Source organism: Paracoccidioides brasiliensis (genome assembly GCF_000150735.1).
Source record: "Paracoccidioides brasiliensis Pb18 unplaced genomic scaffold supercont2.10, whole genome shotgun sequence".
NCBI classification, from domain to species: domain Eukaryota; kingdom Fungi; phylum Ascomycota; class Eurotiomycetes; order Onygenales; family Ajellomycetaceae; genus Paracoccidioides; species Paracoccidioides brasiliensis.
The window spans coordinates 760,512-777,717 of record NW_011371367.1 but is presented as its reverse complement, the minus strand read 5'-3'; the positions used below and the strand labels follow the sequence as shown (position 1 = coordinate 777,717).

The window sequence follows — 17,206 nt, the reverse complement described above, 5'->3', positions numbered from 1 at the left end:
ATTTAATTAATAAATTATTAATAAATTATTATTTTATTATATAAAAAATATTAAAAAATTATATTTAATAATATATTTATTATGTAAATTTATTATAAAATTAATATAAATAATATCTAAATTATATTTATAAATATTATATAAATATTATATTATTTATTTTTAATTTTTATTTATATAAAAAACTTTTATTATATATTAAAATAATAAAAAATATTAAATTTTAAGTATAGTTTTTTTATATTTATAAAAATTAAAGCTAAAAAAATAAGTAGATATCATTAAAACATTTAAAAAATAAATAAATTTATAAAAATTATATTAAACTTTATATGTTTTTTAGAAAGTTGAGAAATGCTGATACCATTTAGTAAAAAATTTAATATGAGAAAGATTGCAAACCTGCTATCAAGTACTGTAACAGGAAGAAAAGTGTCAAGCAGCTCAAAGACAGTTGAATAAAAAGATGTAAAGATGCAAGAAAAGAAGTAAAGAATAAGCGTAACGCACCTGATTGATAACTTCCTTTGTAACCAAACAACTAACTAATAACTGGCTTATGCCCTAACTCGTCAGCCTGGTTAATGCCACTAAACAATCGGACTATTCTTTTTCCACCTGATAACTAAAATACATCCATAATACTTCCACCGTTCATCTCTTCTTCCCTTAACTTCTCTAACTTCCCTCCCTTCTCTCTCTACTCTCTTTTCTCTATTTTCTCTAATAACGAATTCGGGCGTGTTATGTAGGCAGTGCTAGAGCTGTATTCGGCAACGTGCCCATTCCAATAAGAAAGATCATTATCACTTTTTACTCCTTCAAGCATGAGTAGAAGACCAGGAGCTTATCGGTAAAAACGACCTTCGCGCTGAGTGTCTGCAGGTTCAATTCCATTCTACAGATGCCATACAACCCCCCAAAGCATAGTTAAGTCCTGTACGCAGGTCGTCAAAAGCCAGATATCCGGAATTCTTCTTCATTAATCTCTGTCCAACAGCTCCCTGCAGAGCTCCTGCTGCCAATCCACAAGTCTCTCATGGTGCAGGTGAATAAATTCAACCAACTACTGTCTTCTGAAATAACCATATATCTATATAATCTATTCTAGCTAGTTATATTTTTAATGGTTTAACACATAATACGAAAATATTATTGCGTTGCTGAGATGCCATTGAAAATATCCAGAGCTGGTAGACGAATTCATTGCGTAATAGAGTTTGTTGGGCAGCTGGATTAACTAACGTTGCTATATATAGGTCAGAACAAAAAGCATAGTGATGCATATAACCCATCTCTCTATCAATGTCTTCCTCTCGGTTAAAGAGTGCTGATACTAAGGCGAGATATTGTTCATAGGTTATGATGTAAGTTCGGGGTCCCTCTGTTCTGGGCGGGACCACATACTCCGAGCAGGCACCTCATCCATAGTTATCTAATTCCCTTGTTATAACTAACTATCTAGTGGCGTCGGGCCTCAGCATCATCGACGTCTGCTTACTACAACGTCCCATTACTACCTCAACAACGGCCGTCATCTATTCCGAACGAGAGTACCAACAAACGTCAATCTTTGTCAAGTATTATAATTGCTCCCCAGGCACCAGAATCAACGAATCAACCCCTCTACCATCGCCAATTCCTTTACCCTCCATTCCCCTGCCTCTCCGGTCCTGTCCATTCGTCCCGTCTACGCAAATGCCTGCACTCGTTTGAACCTCACAGGTATCTGCTCCACCCTCCACATTAAGCACTCCCTCCGTACTTCGGATCCGTCTGTTTCCGACTATGTATTAATTATTGCCACAGACGGCGAAGCCAATAGGTCCCCCCACAGATCCCTAACCCCATCGCCCCCAACCAAGAATTTACCCACCCCTGAACCCCAAGGCTGCTGTTAGATATCGGGAGCGTACCAACGCAAAAGGCCGTCGATAGATCATTTGAAGAAAATCAAACCATACCTCGAAACAACGTCTCTCTCATTGTCCTTGTCGATCCGTCATCCACCCACAGGCCTTGCCGTAGTCCCTTGTCTTGGCGTTCCATGCGGGGTCTAGGCAATTTGCTGAAGAAGAAGAAGAAGCGGACGAAGGACTCGCGCATCTCGAGGGACCTGGATCTGTCCGCTTCGCCGGTAGCGGAGTCAACCTCGTCGTCTCCTGGCGATAATAATAATAATATTATTAATAATAGTAGCCCTCTCTTCCTGACGACAGCAGCTACAGCTACCGCACCAGCTACCGTAACAGCAGCACCAACAACGAACACCCTGCTCCAGCACCCTGCGTTTACCTCACCCGCCCGCGATTCCTCTTGCAAAGACCCCGCTTCCTCCCCCGGCACCAATAAGATCAGTAGCAGTAGTAATCCTCCTGCCTCCGTTTTCCTTACAGCTATTCCTACCTCGACTAAACCAGAGGGAGTCGCCTCCTCTCCTCCCACTGGCTCCACAACAGCTGGCGCAATCACGAAAATTGACAGCACACATTCTGCACCCATGAACCCCCTACATTCTCCCGGCCCCCCTTCCTCGAATATAGCGGGCGATCCCTCTCATTTCAAACAGCACCAGCAACAGCAACAGCAACCACAGCAGCAATCCCACCACTCCCAAAATGTCGCCAGTATTAAGAACATTATAAATCCACCCCTCAACGATGAAGTGGCGGCCTCCCCACAACCAGTTGGCGATGGCCTACATGCCGCACAACAACGAATGCATTCACAGCATCCACAGCAACAACAACACCAACAGCAACAACAACAACAGCAGCAACAACAACAACAACAAGTTCAACAATCTGTCCCGTCAGTTTCGCGGCAGACAAAGGGCAAATACTCGCTAGATGACTTTACGTTGCAACGGACGTTGGGGACGGGCAGTTTCGGGCGAGTACACCTGGTTCAATCGCGACATAACCAGCGCTTCTATGCCATCAAGGTGCTGAAGAAAGCGCAAGTGGTGAAGATGAAGCAGGTCGAGCATACGAATGATGAAAGAAGAATGCTGCAGCGGGTTAAACATCCATTCCTAATTACGCTATGGGGCACGTTCCAGGATGTGAAGAATCTTTATATGGTTATGGATTTTGTGGAGGGTGGAGAGCTGTTTAGTTTGCTGAGGAAATCGCAGGTGGGGAAACTCCTTTTCCTTTCCCCTTCGGCTTGTTCTATCTAAAGAGATTTTTTTTTTGAACTAATTGATATCGGTTCCTCAGCGCTTCCCAAATCCTGTTGCAAAGTTCTACGCTGCGGAGGTTACGTTGGCGTTGGAATATCTACATGACCATCACATTATATACCGAGACCTAAAGCCAGAGAATCTACTTTTAGATCGATATGGACATTTGAAGATTACAGATTTTGGATTCGCGAAGGAAGTCAAGGATATTACATGGACTTTATGCGGGACACCAGATTATCTGGCGCCGGAGGTAGTTTCGTCAAAGGGATACAACATGTCCGTTGACTGGTAAGCGGTTCTCCGCCCCCCCCCCCTCCTTTTATTTTTATTTTTATTTTTTGTATTGTTCCACCGCATTACCCACCACTAACCACTCCACTCCATAATCAACCGAAAAGGTGGTCCCTCGGCATCCTAATCTTCGAAATGCTTTGCGGCTTCACCCCCTTCTGGGACGGCGGCAGCCCCATGAAAATCTACGAAAACATCATAAAATGCCGAGTCAAGTATCCGTCCTACATGCACCCGGACGCCCAAGATCTACTCTCCCAACTCATTACTCCCGATCTCACAGTACGCCTGGGCAACTTGCACGGCGGCAGTAAGGATGTTAAGGATCATCCGTGGTTTGCGGAGGTGACGTGGGATCGGCTAGCGCGGAAGGATATTGATGCGCCGTATATTCCTCCGGTGAAGGGAGGGCAGGGGGATGCAAGCCAGTTTGATAGGTATCCCGAGGAGACGGAGCCGTATGGGGGTAGTGGGGATGATCCGTATGTTTCTCCTTCCTTTCCCTCTCGTTTGCTTCAACGACGAAGCTTTACTAATGATGTTATAGATATGGCGATTATTTCGTGGACTTTTGAATGGGGATAATTTTGTGAAGACCCGTCGACTGCGCTCTCTAGGTATTTCTATATATCTACCGGCCTATGCCAATATCTAGACGGAGAATTTTTATATGACCAATCATCCGCCTTTACATATTTCTTTTTCCATTCTAAAAAGGGTCGGGGAAAAAACGAACTGAAAAGGAAAAGAAGGGACGGGAAACGATGTTTTATTCAATTCTCTCTCTTGAAGATAAATGTATGCATTTCCATCCGTATTAACGGGTTCTCTTCTTCTACTCTGAGAAAATATACGGCCTTGGCCTGTATCTTCTAGCTTTTTGGGCCTCCCATTTCCTTTGGGCCCTCGTTTTCATCATTTAACTCTATCTTGCTCCATGGGACGGTTATACCTGAGACTAACAGCGGGGTCTGTGAAAGGATTTATTTATTTTGTCCTTGCTACTCCATACTTGTTTTTTGAGTTCTCTTAACTATCATATACGGATTTCTATTTTCGTACTTAATCTTTCTTTTCTTCTTTTCTTTCTCGCTCATTGGGGGGAGTGTTTAATATTATTGGACTTTTGTTTGGGGATGACATGTTCTTCTCAGAGTATCTTTTTGGTCAATGGAATGGGCTTGCTATGGCGATCCGTGACATAAAATCAGTGAGTTGATGTAATGGGAAATGAAAATGCTGTGAAAAGAGAAGATAAACGTTTTGTTTCCCTATGGTCATGTATTTCATATCTTCTACCGTTTTTGTCTCTCTTTTCTCGTTCATCGTACGTCGCTTATGCCTGGATCCTACATAGTCGTCGTGAATAGATTTTATAGCCCGACTTAATAGTCAGACTTAAAATAAGAAAAGGGGTGTTCATATCTGTTCCTTAATTTCTCAATTCATACTTGGTATCCTAACTTTTGTCATGGATGATAGAAACCATTCCTTCGTGTGATTCACCGCTCCCATGTTTCAGAAAAGGGGCAGGATAGGAAAAATGGAAATAGGACTGGAAAAGCATAAACTATAAATACAGGGAGATAAAAACAAGACCACCCAGTAGGAGGTTATAGGGAGCAGGTGCGTGCAAAAAGGGGGGGGAAAAGCGAGGAGATATATAAATCCGTATAGACTCGTAGTTATGTTCTATCCTTTCCATCCCTAAAACCAACAACAGCGGGAAAATTGAAGCGGGTAGATTGGGTCCAGTTCAAAGCTCGGCCTTGACACACCGAGCCATACAGGTAGACGGCATTTGTCGAATAATCACACAAATCGTACAAAGACATTCTCCCACACCCTTTTCCCTTGGACCATTCCATCAAACAACACTCCAACCGAGTCTTTCCTGCTGCTTTCTTCTTTGCTTGATTCAATCCTCCCTGGACCTTCTGTCCGCATCGATCCCTTTCATCTCGCACGACCAAACAACCCAATCCCATCGTTCACATTACAGACGTTTCGAAATATATATTTTTTTTCTTGTTTAAAATACTCCACCACCACTACCACCCAGCCCAGCCGCCTTCTGCTCCTGGCCTATGCGCGCGATGTATGCGCGGCTCGTGGCGTTCCACATCTGTATGTACTTCTCCATGCAGGAGGTGAGGCAGGATTGCTCCTTGGAGGAGAGGCTGGAGCCGGGGGATGGGATGCATTTTTCGAAGCAGTTTTCGTTTACTTTCTGATATGGTTGGTTAATTCGGGAGCGCTTTTCTGCTGTGGGGAGGACGAAAGGCGGGAAAAGAGGAGGGGGAGGAGAAGGTGCGCACGTACACTTATAAGGGCACGAGCATTGCTCATGGCTGTTTCTTGTTGGACTTGGGTTATTATGGCGGATTTCATTTCGGCGGAAGTTTGTGGGGCGGAACCCGTTTGGGAGAAGGGGTTTGTTATGGACATCGTTTTCTTGCTCTGGATTTTGACGGGGTGGAGGATGTGGATGCGGAGGAGGGAGGTAGGGAGGTTTGAATTGAAGTTGGTGAGGCCGTTTTAAGAACTGACGTCCGTTTGTTTTGTCTGTCTGTGCTGTCTTGCCTGCAACTGTATGCGGTGGTGATATTTGATATACTTTTCTGTCCCTTTAAAGACTTCTGGTTGTTCGGCGAGGCCAGTCCCGGGCTGTGATTGGTTGGCGCAGGAAATAATTATAACTAACTAGTTGGTTTTAACAACTTAGTTAATCCACCAACCGAGCAAGCTCGACAAATTCAAAAATCTTAATTCATTCACTACAACACATGAGAATGCCACCAATAAACAGTAAAGTATGCAACAAATTCTGTAGAGATTGAGGGAAGACTTGAAATCAATATGTGATATTTAAAATAAGGAAAAGATCTCTCTTTATGAAGCTATAATTCTATATAAGATCTCATACTTTATTTTATATTTTTAACTAAGGAAATAGCTTTCAAGATCTTCTCAACATACAAAATTTACATAGAATTGATTGAGAATGAAGAGAATTAGCTAGTTTAGTAGATTTTAAATCTGAGTAAATAAAAACTATTTTCTCAGTTAGAATTATAATATATATAATATTAATTATATTATGTTATATGATTTTATAAATTATTTTATATAAACTAATAAAAACTAAGTTTTAAACTAATTAAATAATATAAAGTTACTAGTTAACCAGTTATTTTAAACAATATAATTATAAATAAATAAATAAATATAAAAATAGAAAACTATTTAAAATTGATTTGAAACTTTAATAATAATAATTATTATATATAAAATTTAATCTGAAAAATATAAATAACTGTATTAAAATAGTTAATATATTAAATTAAATTTAATTTTTATATATTATTTCAAATATTGAATTTATCAACAAGATTTATATTAACTTAAATAATTAAGTTATAAAAGATTAAATTAAATTCTTCATATAAATATTTATTTTAGTTTAAGTTTATAATAAAAATAAAGTTATATCTATTTATATATTAGTATTTTAATTATTATAGTTGTTAAATATTTATGATGTTCTAATCCTAGTGTAATTTATTTTAATTTAATTAGATGTGATTGACTGTAGATAATTCATGTTGAAATCTTTTTATTTATTTTTATATTGATTTTTTAAGTTAACTTACTTTTCTTTTGTTTAGTTACCTCAGCACAAGCAAAATCACATGACTCTGTTGCTGGACACAGCTCGCAAGCGGAAGTGGACAGATTGAACATCAACATCATAAACACTCGCAGTGTCTTCGGCTTTCAACACTCGCTAAGAATACAGGCTGCGCTCTATATGCTGTATAATTTCAATTTCCTATAATTTCCTAATTTAATACTGACTATTTGCGGAGAATCAAGAAAACGCAGTCCTCAATGCGTTGAATGTTCATCCATCCACACTCGTTTCCCAAATCTACTTCCTTATCCTCATCATACAAAAACATTGGCCCGCTATATTAAATAGGAATTCCTGTTTCCGTGAAGGGCATATATTCGATACCCTGATGTCCCGGTGACACGAACCCCTAAATTATAATTCTTTTACCTCTACGCTTTCTCCCTCATTACATTCTTTCCTACTACCGTTTTCTCCCCACTGGATTTACCATTAAAACTTATTTAACACCCCTCTTTACGGCCTCCCGCCTCCGCCCTGTGACGACGAACAATGCTGTTACGATTGCTCCCGTGCCTCTGGCTATGGATGTTAGGGCTAGGCCTGGGTTTGGGCCATACCTCCGAAGATCCTAATGACTTCGAAAATCATCCTGATGTTAAACGAGTTCCTGTATGTGCTGTGTCTTTTCCTTATTCCAGTTCTTATATCCGCTCGAAATCCTTACTGATCCTTATGCCCTCCCTGCATATCTAGATGAAAGCATACACTCTTACTCAGGTATGTTGGAAAGAAACAAAGAAGCAATCTTAGATTGAGCTCCTATTGAGATATGCACCCGTTCTGCAGCCATACTTAGACTCCGATTCGGATAATCGTTGGTTCGATTTTGGAGGTGATACTGTTGTTCGTGCTGATCAGTATGTCTCCGGCCCTCCTATTCCACTCAGTGTTCCAATCTTCTCTCCATTCATGACTATAGTTCCATTTCCGCAGCCTAGAAGAAGCCAATAGATCCACTTACTCTTGTCGATTGGGAAATTAGATACATCCGTCTCACCCCAGCTCTCCAATCGCGGCAAGGTTGGCTATTTTCGCGCGTACCCCTAACTGCAACTAATTGGCAGGTTGGTGGTTACTTCCTCTCTCGTAAATTGGACGAAAAGTGAAAAATCGGGCGGAAACTAAACTGCTTCACTTTTATAGATCGAACTCGAATTCAATATCCATAGCGAAGGAAACCTTCATGGAGATGGCATGGCGCTATGGCTCACTAAGCAACGCGCGACGAAAGGTCCTGTCTTCGGATCCACGGATAAATTTCAGGGTCTGGGCATCTTCTTCGACATGTATAAGAATAGCCGGGCGTCTGTGACGTTCCCGTATGTTATGGCAATGATAGGTGATGGGAATACGGCATATGATCAGGCTCATGACGGAAAGGCAAATGAAATTGCCGGTTGCTCGGTATGAAGAAGCAGACCTCAAACCCCATCTTTTGCTTTTCCCTACCACTTTTGATCCCCCTTTCAAAGCTAATGAATCAAAACCAGGCCCGAGGCCTTCGTGGCGCCTCAATCCCCACCAAAGCCCGCTTAACCTACTTCCAAGACAATTACCTCTCCCTCGACCTCCAATACAAATCCGACTACTCTTGGACCCCCTGCTTCACCATCAAAGCCTCCGACGAACAACACATCAATATCCCCACAGTTGCCTACCTAGGTCTCTCCGCCGAAACGGGTGAACTGAGCGATAATCATGACATCATCGCTATTAATACGTACTCGCTTTATAGCCAGGTGCCCGCGAACCAGCGGGCCGATGCTGTGGGGAAGAAGAAGGAGAAGGTATTGTCCGAGACGGGGAAGGGGCCGGCATATTATAGGCAGCATGATGGGAGTGGTAGTGCTGGTCGTGATCGTGGTCGTGGTGGGTGGTTGTGGTTTTTGTTTAAGGTTGTTTTGTTCCTGGCTCTTGTTGTTGCTGTGTATGTTGGATTCACGGCGTATAGGGCCAGTCAAAAGCGAAGGTTTTGATTCTCATTTTTACCCTCGTCTTGTCTTCTGTTTTTTTTATAAAGCTCCCTTTTCCTGTTGCTGATAGATTGAAATTCTTTTTTCTGACTTTTACTGATTCGTGTGTATGGTGCGTTCCCCGGTGCATGCATGCATTGGATTCTTTATAATGTAACCAAATTTATCCATGCATCATTTCTTATTCCCCTATTGCTTTTTTATACCTTTTAAGTCTTCCGGTTACCTTTGCTTATTTTTATATTTTTTTTCTCTGTCCGTTATCTTTTCATCTCCTCACATACCTCATTTCCCTCATCCTCGGATCCTTGGATAAAGCTCATCAAAATTTCTTGGGCAACAACTATGCCCTAAAACATCCCTCCTACACACACATAACATACGTACATACATAAATACAAAACATCAATCGTCAAAGCAAATCCAGAAGTGCTTGACTTCAACTATTTGGCATTTGTCTTGTCCTTGTACTTTGTATTCTTTTTCCTATTTTCCTCTTTTTTCCCTCTCTTCTCTTCCCTTCTCTTCTCTTTTCTCTTTTCTATTTTTTGTTTGCGCCTCTCGCGTGTCACCATGCTGAATTTCCAACCTTCGAGGTTTCCATCCTTGAGAAGCTTGGAATGGATGTATGAAAGCGTCAAAATACCTTTACTGACCCTTCAAATTCTCTGCTGGTGGGAAATTTGGTGTCCAAGTGCTGTAAATACGCCCGAAGTACTAGACCTCCGGGTGCTCTATAGTTAAAGCCGTTGTCCAAAGCTCTAAAAGTTCAGGGGACGGACTCGGCCCGTCATCCCCTAACGGCGCCCAGAGTAACCGCTCGATTAAGGTTCGGGTTTCGGAGGGGAACTTCTCTCGGTCATGTGATCTTATTCATGGCAAGCAAGAATTTGGAGTTTAGATTTTAACATTTAAACCTCTCACCCCCCGAAACTGATTACGCCGTTGAACTGTATGTCTACCTACCGCTACGACCCATGATATCCTAGTCTTGCGATGTGTGATACAGTCGTTCAGTTATATATCCTTGACTTAGCCAAAGTTGCTATCCTAAACAATACTGATGGCAAGTTTGATCCCGCGCTTGCTGCTTCACAACTATTCTACGGCGTCCGTGACATGGCGTAGCATGCCCTTCTCTGGCCAAATGTGACATTCAGTTACCTGCATGCTACTTCAGAGGCCTTGCTATCCTCGAATCTGACATTCGCATTGTTGACAATCGGAGCGGCATTCACAGATCCCTGCGGCAAATCATAAATATATCCATTGTTAAACATGGATGACGAATATTCGACTGCCCAGCGGAGTAAATTTCGCTTCAAATCCAAACATCACAACTCAACCTCCAGATCAAAAACAGGAGGCCTAGTGGGTAACGGTGACGCCGAAACATCCTCATCATCCCGCCAGCGTCATCACCGGCGTCATCACCATCGCCATCACCGCTCCTCGAAGCATCACAAATCCTCCCACCACTCCCAGACCGCTACTGACCGTATCCACCCATCCACTATGCCTCCCAACGATGCATTCCGTGAATCCCTTTTCGATGCCCTAGCTGACGATGAGGGCGCGGCATACTGGGAATCGGTATATGGTCAGCCAATCCACATCTATCCGCGTCTGGATCGCGGCGGGGAGTTGGAGCAGATGACGGATGAAGAGTATGCTGCGTACGTTCGTGCGCGCATGTGGGAGAAGACGCATGAGGCTATTGCTGAGGAGAGGGAACGGAGGCGGAAAGAGCTGGAGAGGCGGCGGGACGAGGCTAGGAGAGGTAATGGGACGGGGTGGGAGGGTGAACGTGAGGAGTTTGAGAGGATGATTGAAGAGAGTTTGCGGAGGGGCCAGGAGCGGAAGATGAAGAAACGTAAGGCGGATGTTTGGCTGGATGTCTGGAGGCGGTATTTAGATAGTTGGGAGGATTTGAATGTGCGTGCCCGTGCTGCCGCTGCTGTTGCTACTACCAGTGGTGGAGGTGCACCTTTACCCTCAACTTTGACATCGAAAAATGACGATCCTGTTACTGCTGCCACAGTGCTGGATCCCGACAAGCGCTCAACTGAAAATGATAGTCATGGAAAATTACGAAACCTCATTTGTTGGCCTGTTGAATCGGGGAAGCGCAGGGATATCACACCTGAGGCTGTTGAGGCTTTCATACGAAATGCACCGATGCCCACTCCCGCAGATACGCCTGGTCGCCTTGCGGGGGAGAAATCATGTTCTCACCCATCTGCTCTTCTTGCTGTATTGAAGATCGAGCGTGTCAGATGGCATCCGGATAAAATGCAGCATCGATATGGATCTCTTGGCATGGAGGAGCAGCTTGTCAGGAGCGCAACAGAGGTATTTCAGATACTGGATCGCATGTGGGTGGAGCAGCGCGGGCGGGCAGATAAGTGAGGTAAACGAAGCGTTGTTTTAATATTCTCCTGGTCAACGCATTTCCAGGATTGGAAATTAGAAAATTTCTGAGAATCTACGCTTTTTTACGCCGTATGGGTTTGGGGGACATCTGAGTTCCTATGATGTTTAGTTGAACGTGCTGCCACACCAGAAGCCCAGTCGCCATAAGACTGTTACCCCCCTGATACGACACTTGGATGCGAAATTTCTTCATAGAATGACGAATTTTCGACGACCTCAATACCTTCGCTGCAATGACATAGCACGGACCACTGACTGCCTATTCTTTTGCATGACATCACTGCCAAAGTTCTAGCTAGAAATTACTTGTTCTAGAATTAAGATGAAACGCGTACACTGCTTTCATTCTTCAGCCACATCCACCCGTGTCTTTATAATTACTCGTCGAATGAATTTCGTCTATTTGTCGGCGATTAGCATCGACTGACACAAGACTAAAAAAGCCGGAACCTAATCATGTTGACCACGTCAGGCTGCGTAACTTCGTCGTGCTTGGGCTGTTCTTGGTTTTACCAAAAATATGGACCCTACCTGGTGACCTGAGAGCTCAGGTCGACGCGACCGTCAAGAAACAGCGGGCGAATCAAGTTGACGCATATGTAACTTACTGATGAGGATCGATGCAGTTGAACTCGCTGATTTTTTTGCTGCCAGGGTAAGGTTAAGGTTAAAGTGAGCTCTAACGCAGAATAGGAGAAGTCCGAAAAGTGGTGGGACAGAGTGTGAATAATTGCGGGGCCAGCTTTAAATCAACAACATCGTGAACAGCCTGAGGTCTTCAGTTTTCACGCCAATGACGACTGTAGTCGCAGACTCGCAATTGAACAGTGATGGCATATCACAACTGGATCTGCAATGGTCCCTTGAGACACATGAAGAATGGTTGAAGATCATTATCTCGCGTTCCCCTCTTTTGGATCATCACTGCGAGTGTTGATCATCCCGTCACGCAGCCCCAACTTTAGCAGATAGCTGGATGAGGAGCTCTGAAATTTGGACGTTACTACTAGCTCTTATTCGCTGAATTATTTCGATAAACTCCAGTCTTTTATGAGCGTATTGGTTTCTTTATGATTTTCTGTCTCTGGACACATCGTTTGAATTTGGCACTCTCGCATTAACCTGGCGGATTCAACTCACGAAAATCTACGCCATGCAAGCCTGCGTATCAGTGAAACCAAGGGTCTTCTTGCACACCCTTCGATCTTGACGTACGTTTTCATGCGCCACCGTGGATTTGACCGCCGCTGGCTGGCTAGTCATTTTTGAACTCTGGGTGAACTGCCCTCTCAAAAAATGCGGCATTTTTGAGTTTTTCGGTCCATCAGAGGCCTTTCAGCTACGCAGAGCCCAATTGCAAAATAGGGGCGAACTCCAGCGGGTCATTTTATATACCTTTTTTGTGGTTGTCAGCCCGCGGTTTGTGGAGTACAGAAGCTACAAATAGCCGTGTGCCCCACTTGCTTCAGCATAGAAATATCATCGTGGGGAAAAACTATAGTCTTCTGGTAATCGCTGTTACGGCGGTGTCTTTGTTACTTGAGACCACATGCGACTTCACTAATTTAAAATTAATATGTTGCCATATTTCATCCCATCCGTTTTGACTCTGTTGTTCTGCAAAAGTCTTTACGCGGCGGAGTGCCCTCTTCTTGGACCAATTTTCCCCCCACCTCGCGGACTTTCTTCCATATCAACCTGGAAGAAAGCAATTGCGGAATTCGAGTCGAACCTCAAAAACCTTCTTAGCCATCCATCCGGCTTGAATGCTAACTCAACATCTTTTTCAGTTAACATATTCTCGGCCTATGAGGATTCTTTGCTATACACATACTACCACGATGCTCCTGGTCTCAAGGGCTCAATAGCCAAAGGCCAGAAACTCAATGGTGATACAATGTATAGAATAGCCAGTGTCTCGAAAGTTATCACTGTATATACGCTCTTGATCGAAGCAGGTTTCGGCAAACTAGACGAGCCAGTCGCAAGATTTGTTCCCGAAATTGTGGAGGCAATCAAGACGAATGGTGATAGCCCAGACGCTACACTCTTCCCACAATGGAGAGACATTACACTTGGCTCTCTTGCGGGACAGCTATCTGGACTTGGACGAGGCAAGGTTTCCAGTTGCGTTGCATCTTCTCTGGATGTACCTATCCTAACTTATTATTAGCTTATTTCAACGATCTCGCGCTCACCTTCAATCAATCGGAAGCCACTCAGTTAGGATTTCCACCATTAAGTGATTCTGAGAGACCCACATGCGGTTTCAAAGGTTTTGTCTACAAGCCATGCAGTCGGAGAGGTACGTGCCAATGTAGACCTTGTTCATAGGTTCGCATGACCACTAAAAAATCTCTTCTCCTTTCAGAGATGTTCGAGGAGTTCATAAACCGTGATCCAGTGTTTGCTCCCTTCAGCACTCCGATATACTCTAATCCTGCTTATGATATCTTGGGATACGCTATTGAAGGGATAACAAAAGTTTCGTTTGAAGAATCAGTCAAGCGTTCGCTCATCGACCCACTAAAACTCAAACGTTTCGGAGTCAAAATGCCCCCTACGTCTTGGGGAATTATCCCATTTGATACTGTGTCAGCTGAATGGAACGCTTCGCTTGACTCATCCAACCCTGCAGCGGGATTTTATTCAAGTGCGAATGACCTGGCTCTCGTGGGTCAGTCAATTCTCCAATCTCGTCTGATTTCGCCAGCAGACACCAGACGTTGGCTAAAACCTAATTCTCACACTTCCGATTTCAGAATCTCCGTTGGAAGCCCTTGGGAGATTTTGCGAACATCTCATCCTAGAACAATTGACTTTTATACAAAATCCGGTGACTTGAACAAATATGGCTCGATCCTCGGCCTGAGCCCTGACCACGACGTTGGCTTTACTATCCTAACTGCCGGCGCTAACCCCGGTACCCAAAGATCACTGCTAACGGACCTGATTATCGATTTGCTCAGGGACGCTCTGGACGAGGCAGCCAGAATTCGAGCTGTAGCAGACTACGCTGGAACGTACTCATCCTCCACAGGGACAGAAAATAAAAATGCAACTGTGCTTGAGATTCGAGGCAATAGAAAAGGTGAAATCCCGGGGCTCATAATTGACTCGATGTCCGTCAATGGTGTCCCGCTGGAAGTTCACTTCTCTTCCCTTTTCCGAAGAACCGAACCCATCTCGAAGATAGGTCTCCGCCTCCAGCCCACCGGGTTAAAGGCAAAGTACACCGATAGTTCGTGCAAGTCAGTCAAGTCACGAACATCCTTTCGTGTTCTTTTGGATATTCCAAACACAGTCGCTATTAACAATGTGACGGCCGACTCGGTTTTTAGTGGCGTTTGCGGCAGCTGGGCGTCAGTTGATGGCATAGCGTATGGGCGTGTCTCGATTGATGAAGTTATCTTTGAACTGGATGAGATGGATAATGCTGTGGCGCTTGAGCTGAGGATTGCTAAACAGACCCTGTTGAGACAGGAGAGCAGCAGGTCGTAATATTGGTTTCTTCCCGCTAGGTATCTGTTTTTAAAAATACTCTTTTTCAGGATGCCTTCGTTTTGCTGGATAGACAACAGGGGTCATAAAATTAAGGTTTGTCTTGAACTATTTTTGCCATATATAAATGTAACTAGTTTCAACCCCGGCATTTATAATTTTCGGATTCCTCAAATTCTTGCCTCCTGACACCAAGGGGTTGCATATCCGGAGGTGAGAGCCCGGAGGACGACCACACGCCTCTTTAACCGTATTGCCAAACCAATAAGAAATATTATTTAGCATCTATTTTACCAACTAATGTCTGTCATCTCCAGATAACTTTTTTGTGAAAATGGAATGCCCCTTTGGAACTCGAGGCCCCACAGCCAGATCTCGATTTGATATCACGTGACATATTAATACTGGCCTGGATTTTGGAAGCGGAGGCAACAAAGGTAGAACGATCAACGATCCAAACTCATAAACACAACTCATCTTACAGCCATGGCGTTGGTATCATATTCGGATTCTGAAGGCTCAGATTTGGAATCTACTCCCACTACTCAAGCTCCAGGAGAGAAGATATCTACCCTCCCCGCATCATCCACGAGTACCACTACCAAACAAACCTTCCAACCTCTCATTGACCGAAAAAACCCACGCAAAATCCTTGTGAGCCTGCCCGATGTGCAGGGAGATAGCAATACTTATGATGATGGCGATGGTCCTGCAAGGAAACGCCCCAGAATAGGTGCCCAAGGCGGTGGCGGTGCGTTTTCGGGATTCAACTCTTTGCTCCCCGCGCCCAAGCGGAAGGGGCCTGTTATTCAAACTGGAACAGATAAGAAAGGGGATGGGGTAGCAGCGGCACATGCACGTAGGATTTCCAGTTTGAAGACGGGCGCAGAGCCAGGGTTTGATAGGCAGGCTGATGCGCAAATGAGGTGGGATCTTAATAATAATGCTAACTCTGGGACAAAGGAGGGAGGTAGAGAAGGTACGAGCACAGGCAGCGGTAGCGGTGGTGCTTCTGGCGACGGGATAACTGGCGCTTTTGGGGAGAAAGTAGAAGAGAAGCTGGCTGTTAAATCCAAGGGAAATGCGATGATGTTCAAACCGCTCTCAGTGGCTAGGGGCACCACGAAGAAAAAAGTGAAGACCACTGTGGCATCGCCCTCTCAAGCTATATCGGGGGGAGGAAAGCCTGCTTCAGTTGTTGAGTCTGCTGTCACAAAGCAGCAGACTAAAGTGTGCGATCCCATTGCTAAGCCAGCTCAGAAACCAAAAGTTAGCCTTTTTGGACTTGGTAAAGAAGAACAACCAGCACCTATTCCACAGGTTTCCTCTTCTAGCTATGAACCTTTGGTATACAACGCGCCAGCAGGATCTCAACCCCCAATAACAACATCAATGGCATCTTCAGGATCCCAACCGTTCGATCCACCTGCGTCTAACCAACAACAACAGCAGCGGCAACAAACCCTCGCCAGCATAGCTGATGATCTAAACCTCTCTCGCGCCGAAAAGCGCCAACTGCTCGGTCGCCAAGGCGCCTCTTCATCTAATTCCACCGGTGCAGGACATTCCAACCACAACATCATCACATTCAACACAGACCAGGAGTACTCCTCAAATGCTGCATATCTCCTGTCAGCATCAGAAGTTGAGCTGGCCGCCCAGCAACATAATCCCGTCCGTGCGATTGCTCCGGGTAAGCACAGTTTGCAGCAGCTGGTTAATGCGGTTAGTAGTCAGCGCGAGGCGCTGGAGGAGAGCTTTGCGACAGGGAAAAGGAATAAGAAGGAAGCCGGAAGTAAGTATGGATGGTAAACAGATGGCTGTGTATTTTTGCTTGGGATTGGGACTGAGGCTGTCCCTGAAAATATGACCAGGAGGCTATCGGAGGTCCCTACATCCTTCTCCCAGATAGTATTCTCTCCCAGGTCTTATACCCAGCACATTTCTAGCACTTAGTACGACTTGATCGACGGGAAATGGAGGGCATATTAGTCTCATGGTTGGTATTTGGAGTTTGCAAATTTGATGTAATTTGTTGCATTTGGGTAGTCTGCAATATAGAATCTGATCAGAGCGCAACTTGCTCATTACTGTCACATATTCCTGTTGCATTTATGAATATAA

The 17,206-nt window shown here is 44.0% G+C and overlaps 6 protein-coding genes across 6 annotated transcripts; 5 read left to right on the top strand and 1 right to left on the bottom strand.

Moving 5' to 3' along the window:
- Window positions 1-2,047: 2,047 nt before the first annotated feature.
- On the top strand, window positions 2,048-4,063 carry PADG_07154 (AGC/PKA protein kinase; the record flags this gene model as incomplete). The annotated part of the gene is made up of 3 exons (XM_010764132.1): window positions 2,048-3,136; window positions 3,222-3,475; window positions 3,586-4,063. 3 exons carry the CDS (start codon window positions 2,048-2,050, stop codon window positions 4,061-4,063), a joined length of 1,821 nt encoding a protein of 606 aa, XP_010762434.1.
- Window positions 4,064-5,510: 1,447 nt separating this feature from the next.
- On the bottom strand, window positions 5,511-5,926 carry PADG_07153 (protein translocase subunit TIM13; the record flags this gene model as incomplete). The annotated part of the gene is made up of 2 exons (XM_010764266.1): window positions 5,511-5,708; window positions 5,801-5,926. 2 exons carry the CDS (start codon window positions 5,924-5,926, stop codon window positions 5,511-5,513), a joined length of 324 nt encoding a protein of 107 aa, XP_010762568.1.
- Window positions 5,927-7,664: 1,738 nt separating this feature from the next.
- Window positions 7,665-9,151, top strand: PADG_07152 (uncharacterized protein; the record flags this gene model as incomplete). Its single annotated transcript, XM_010764131.1, has 6 exons — window positions 7,665-7,784; window positions 7,869-7,892; window positions 7,962-8,032; window positions 8,158-8,239; window positions 8,319-8,579; window positions 8,666-9,151. 6 exons carry the CDS (start codon window positions 7,665-7,667, stop codon window positions 9,149-9,151), a joined length of 1,044 nt encoding a protein of 347 aa, XP_010762433.1.
- Window positions 9,152-10,426: 1,275 nt separating this feature from the next.
- PADG_07151 (uncharacterized protein) lies at window positions 10,427-11,557 on the top strand (the record flags this gene model as incomplete). Its single annotated transcript, XM_010764265.1, has 1 exon — window positions 10,427-11,557. The coding sequence occupies one exon, from the start codon at window positions 10,427-10,429 to the stop codon at window positions 11,555-11,557; it is 1,131 nt and encodes a 376-aa protein (XP_010762567.1).
- Window positions 11,558-13,157: 1,600 nt separating this feature from the next.
- On the top strand, window positions 13,158-15,082 carry PADG_07150 (uncharacterized protein; the record flags this gene model as incomplete). Its single annotated transcript, XM_010764264.1, has 3 exons — window positions 13,158-13,707; window positions 13,755-13,886; window positions 13,953-15,082. 3 exons carry the CDS (start codon window positions 13,158-13,160, stop codon window positions 15,080-15,082), a joined length of 1,812 nt encoding a protein of 603 aa, XP_010762566.1.
- A 486-nt stretch (window positions 15,083-15,568) lies between these two features.
- On the top strand, window positions 15,569-16,894 carry PADG_07149 (uncharacterized protein; the record flags this gene model as incomplete). The annotated part of the gene is made up of 1 exon (XM_010764263.1): window positions 15,569-16,894. One exon carries the CDS (start codon window positions 15,569-15,571, stop codon window positions 16,892-16,894), a length of 1,326 nt encoding a protein of 441 aa, XP_010762565.1.
- Window positions 16,895-17,206: the final 312 nt, after the last annotated feature.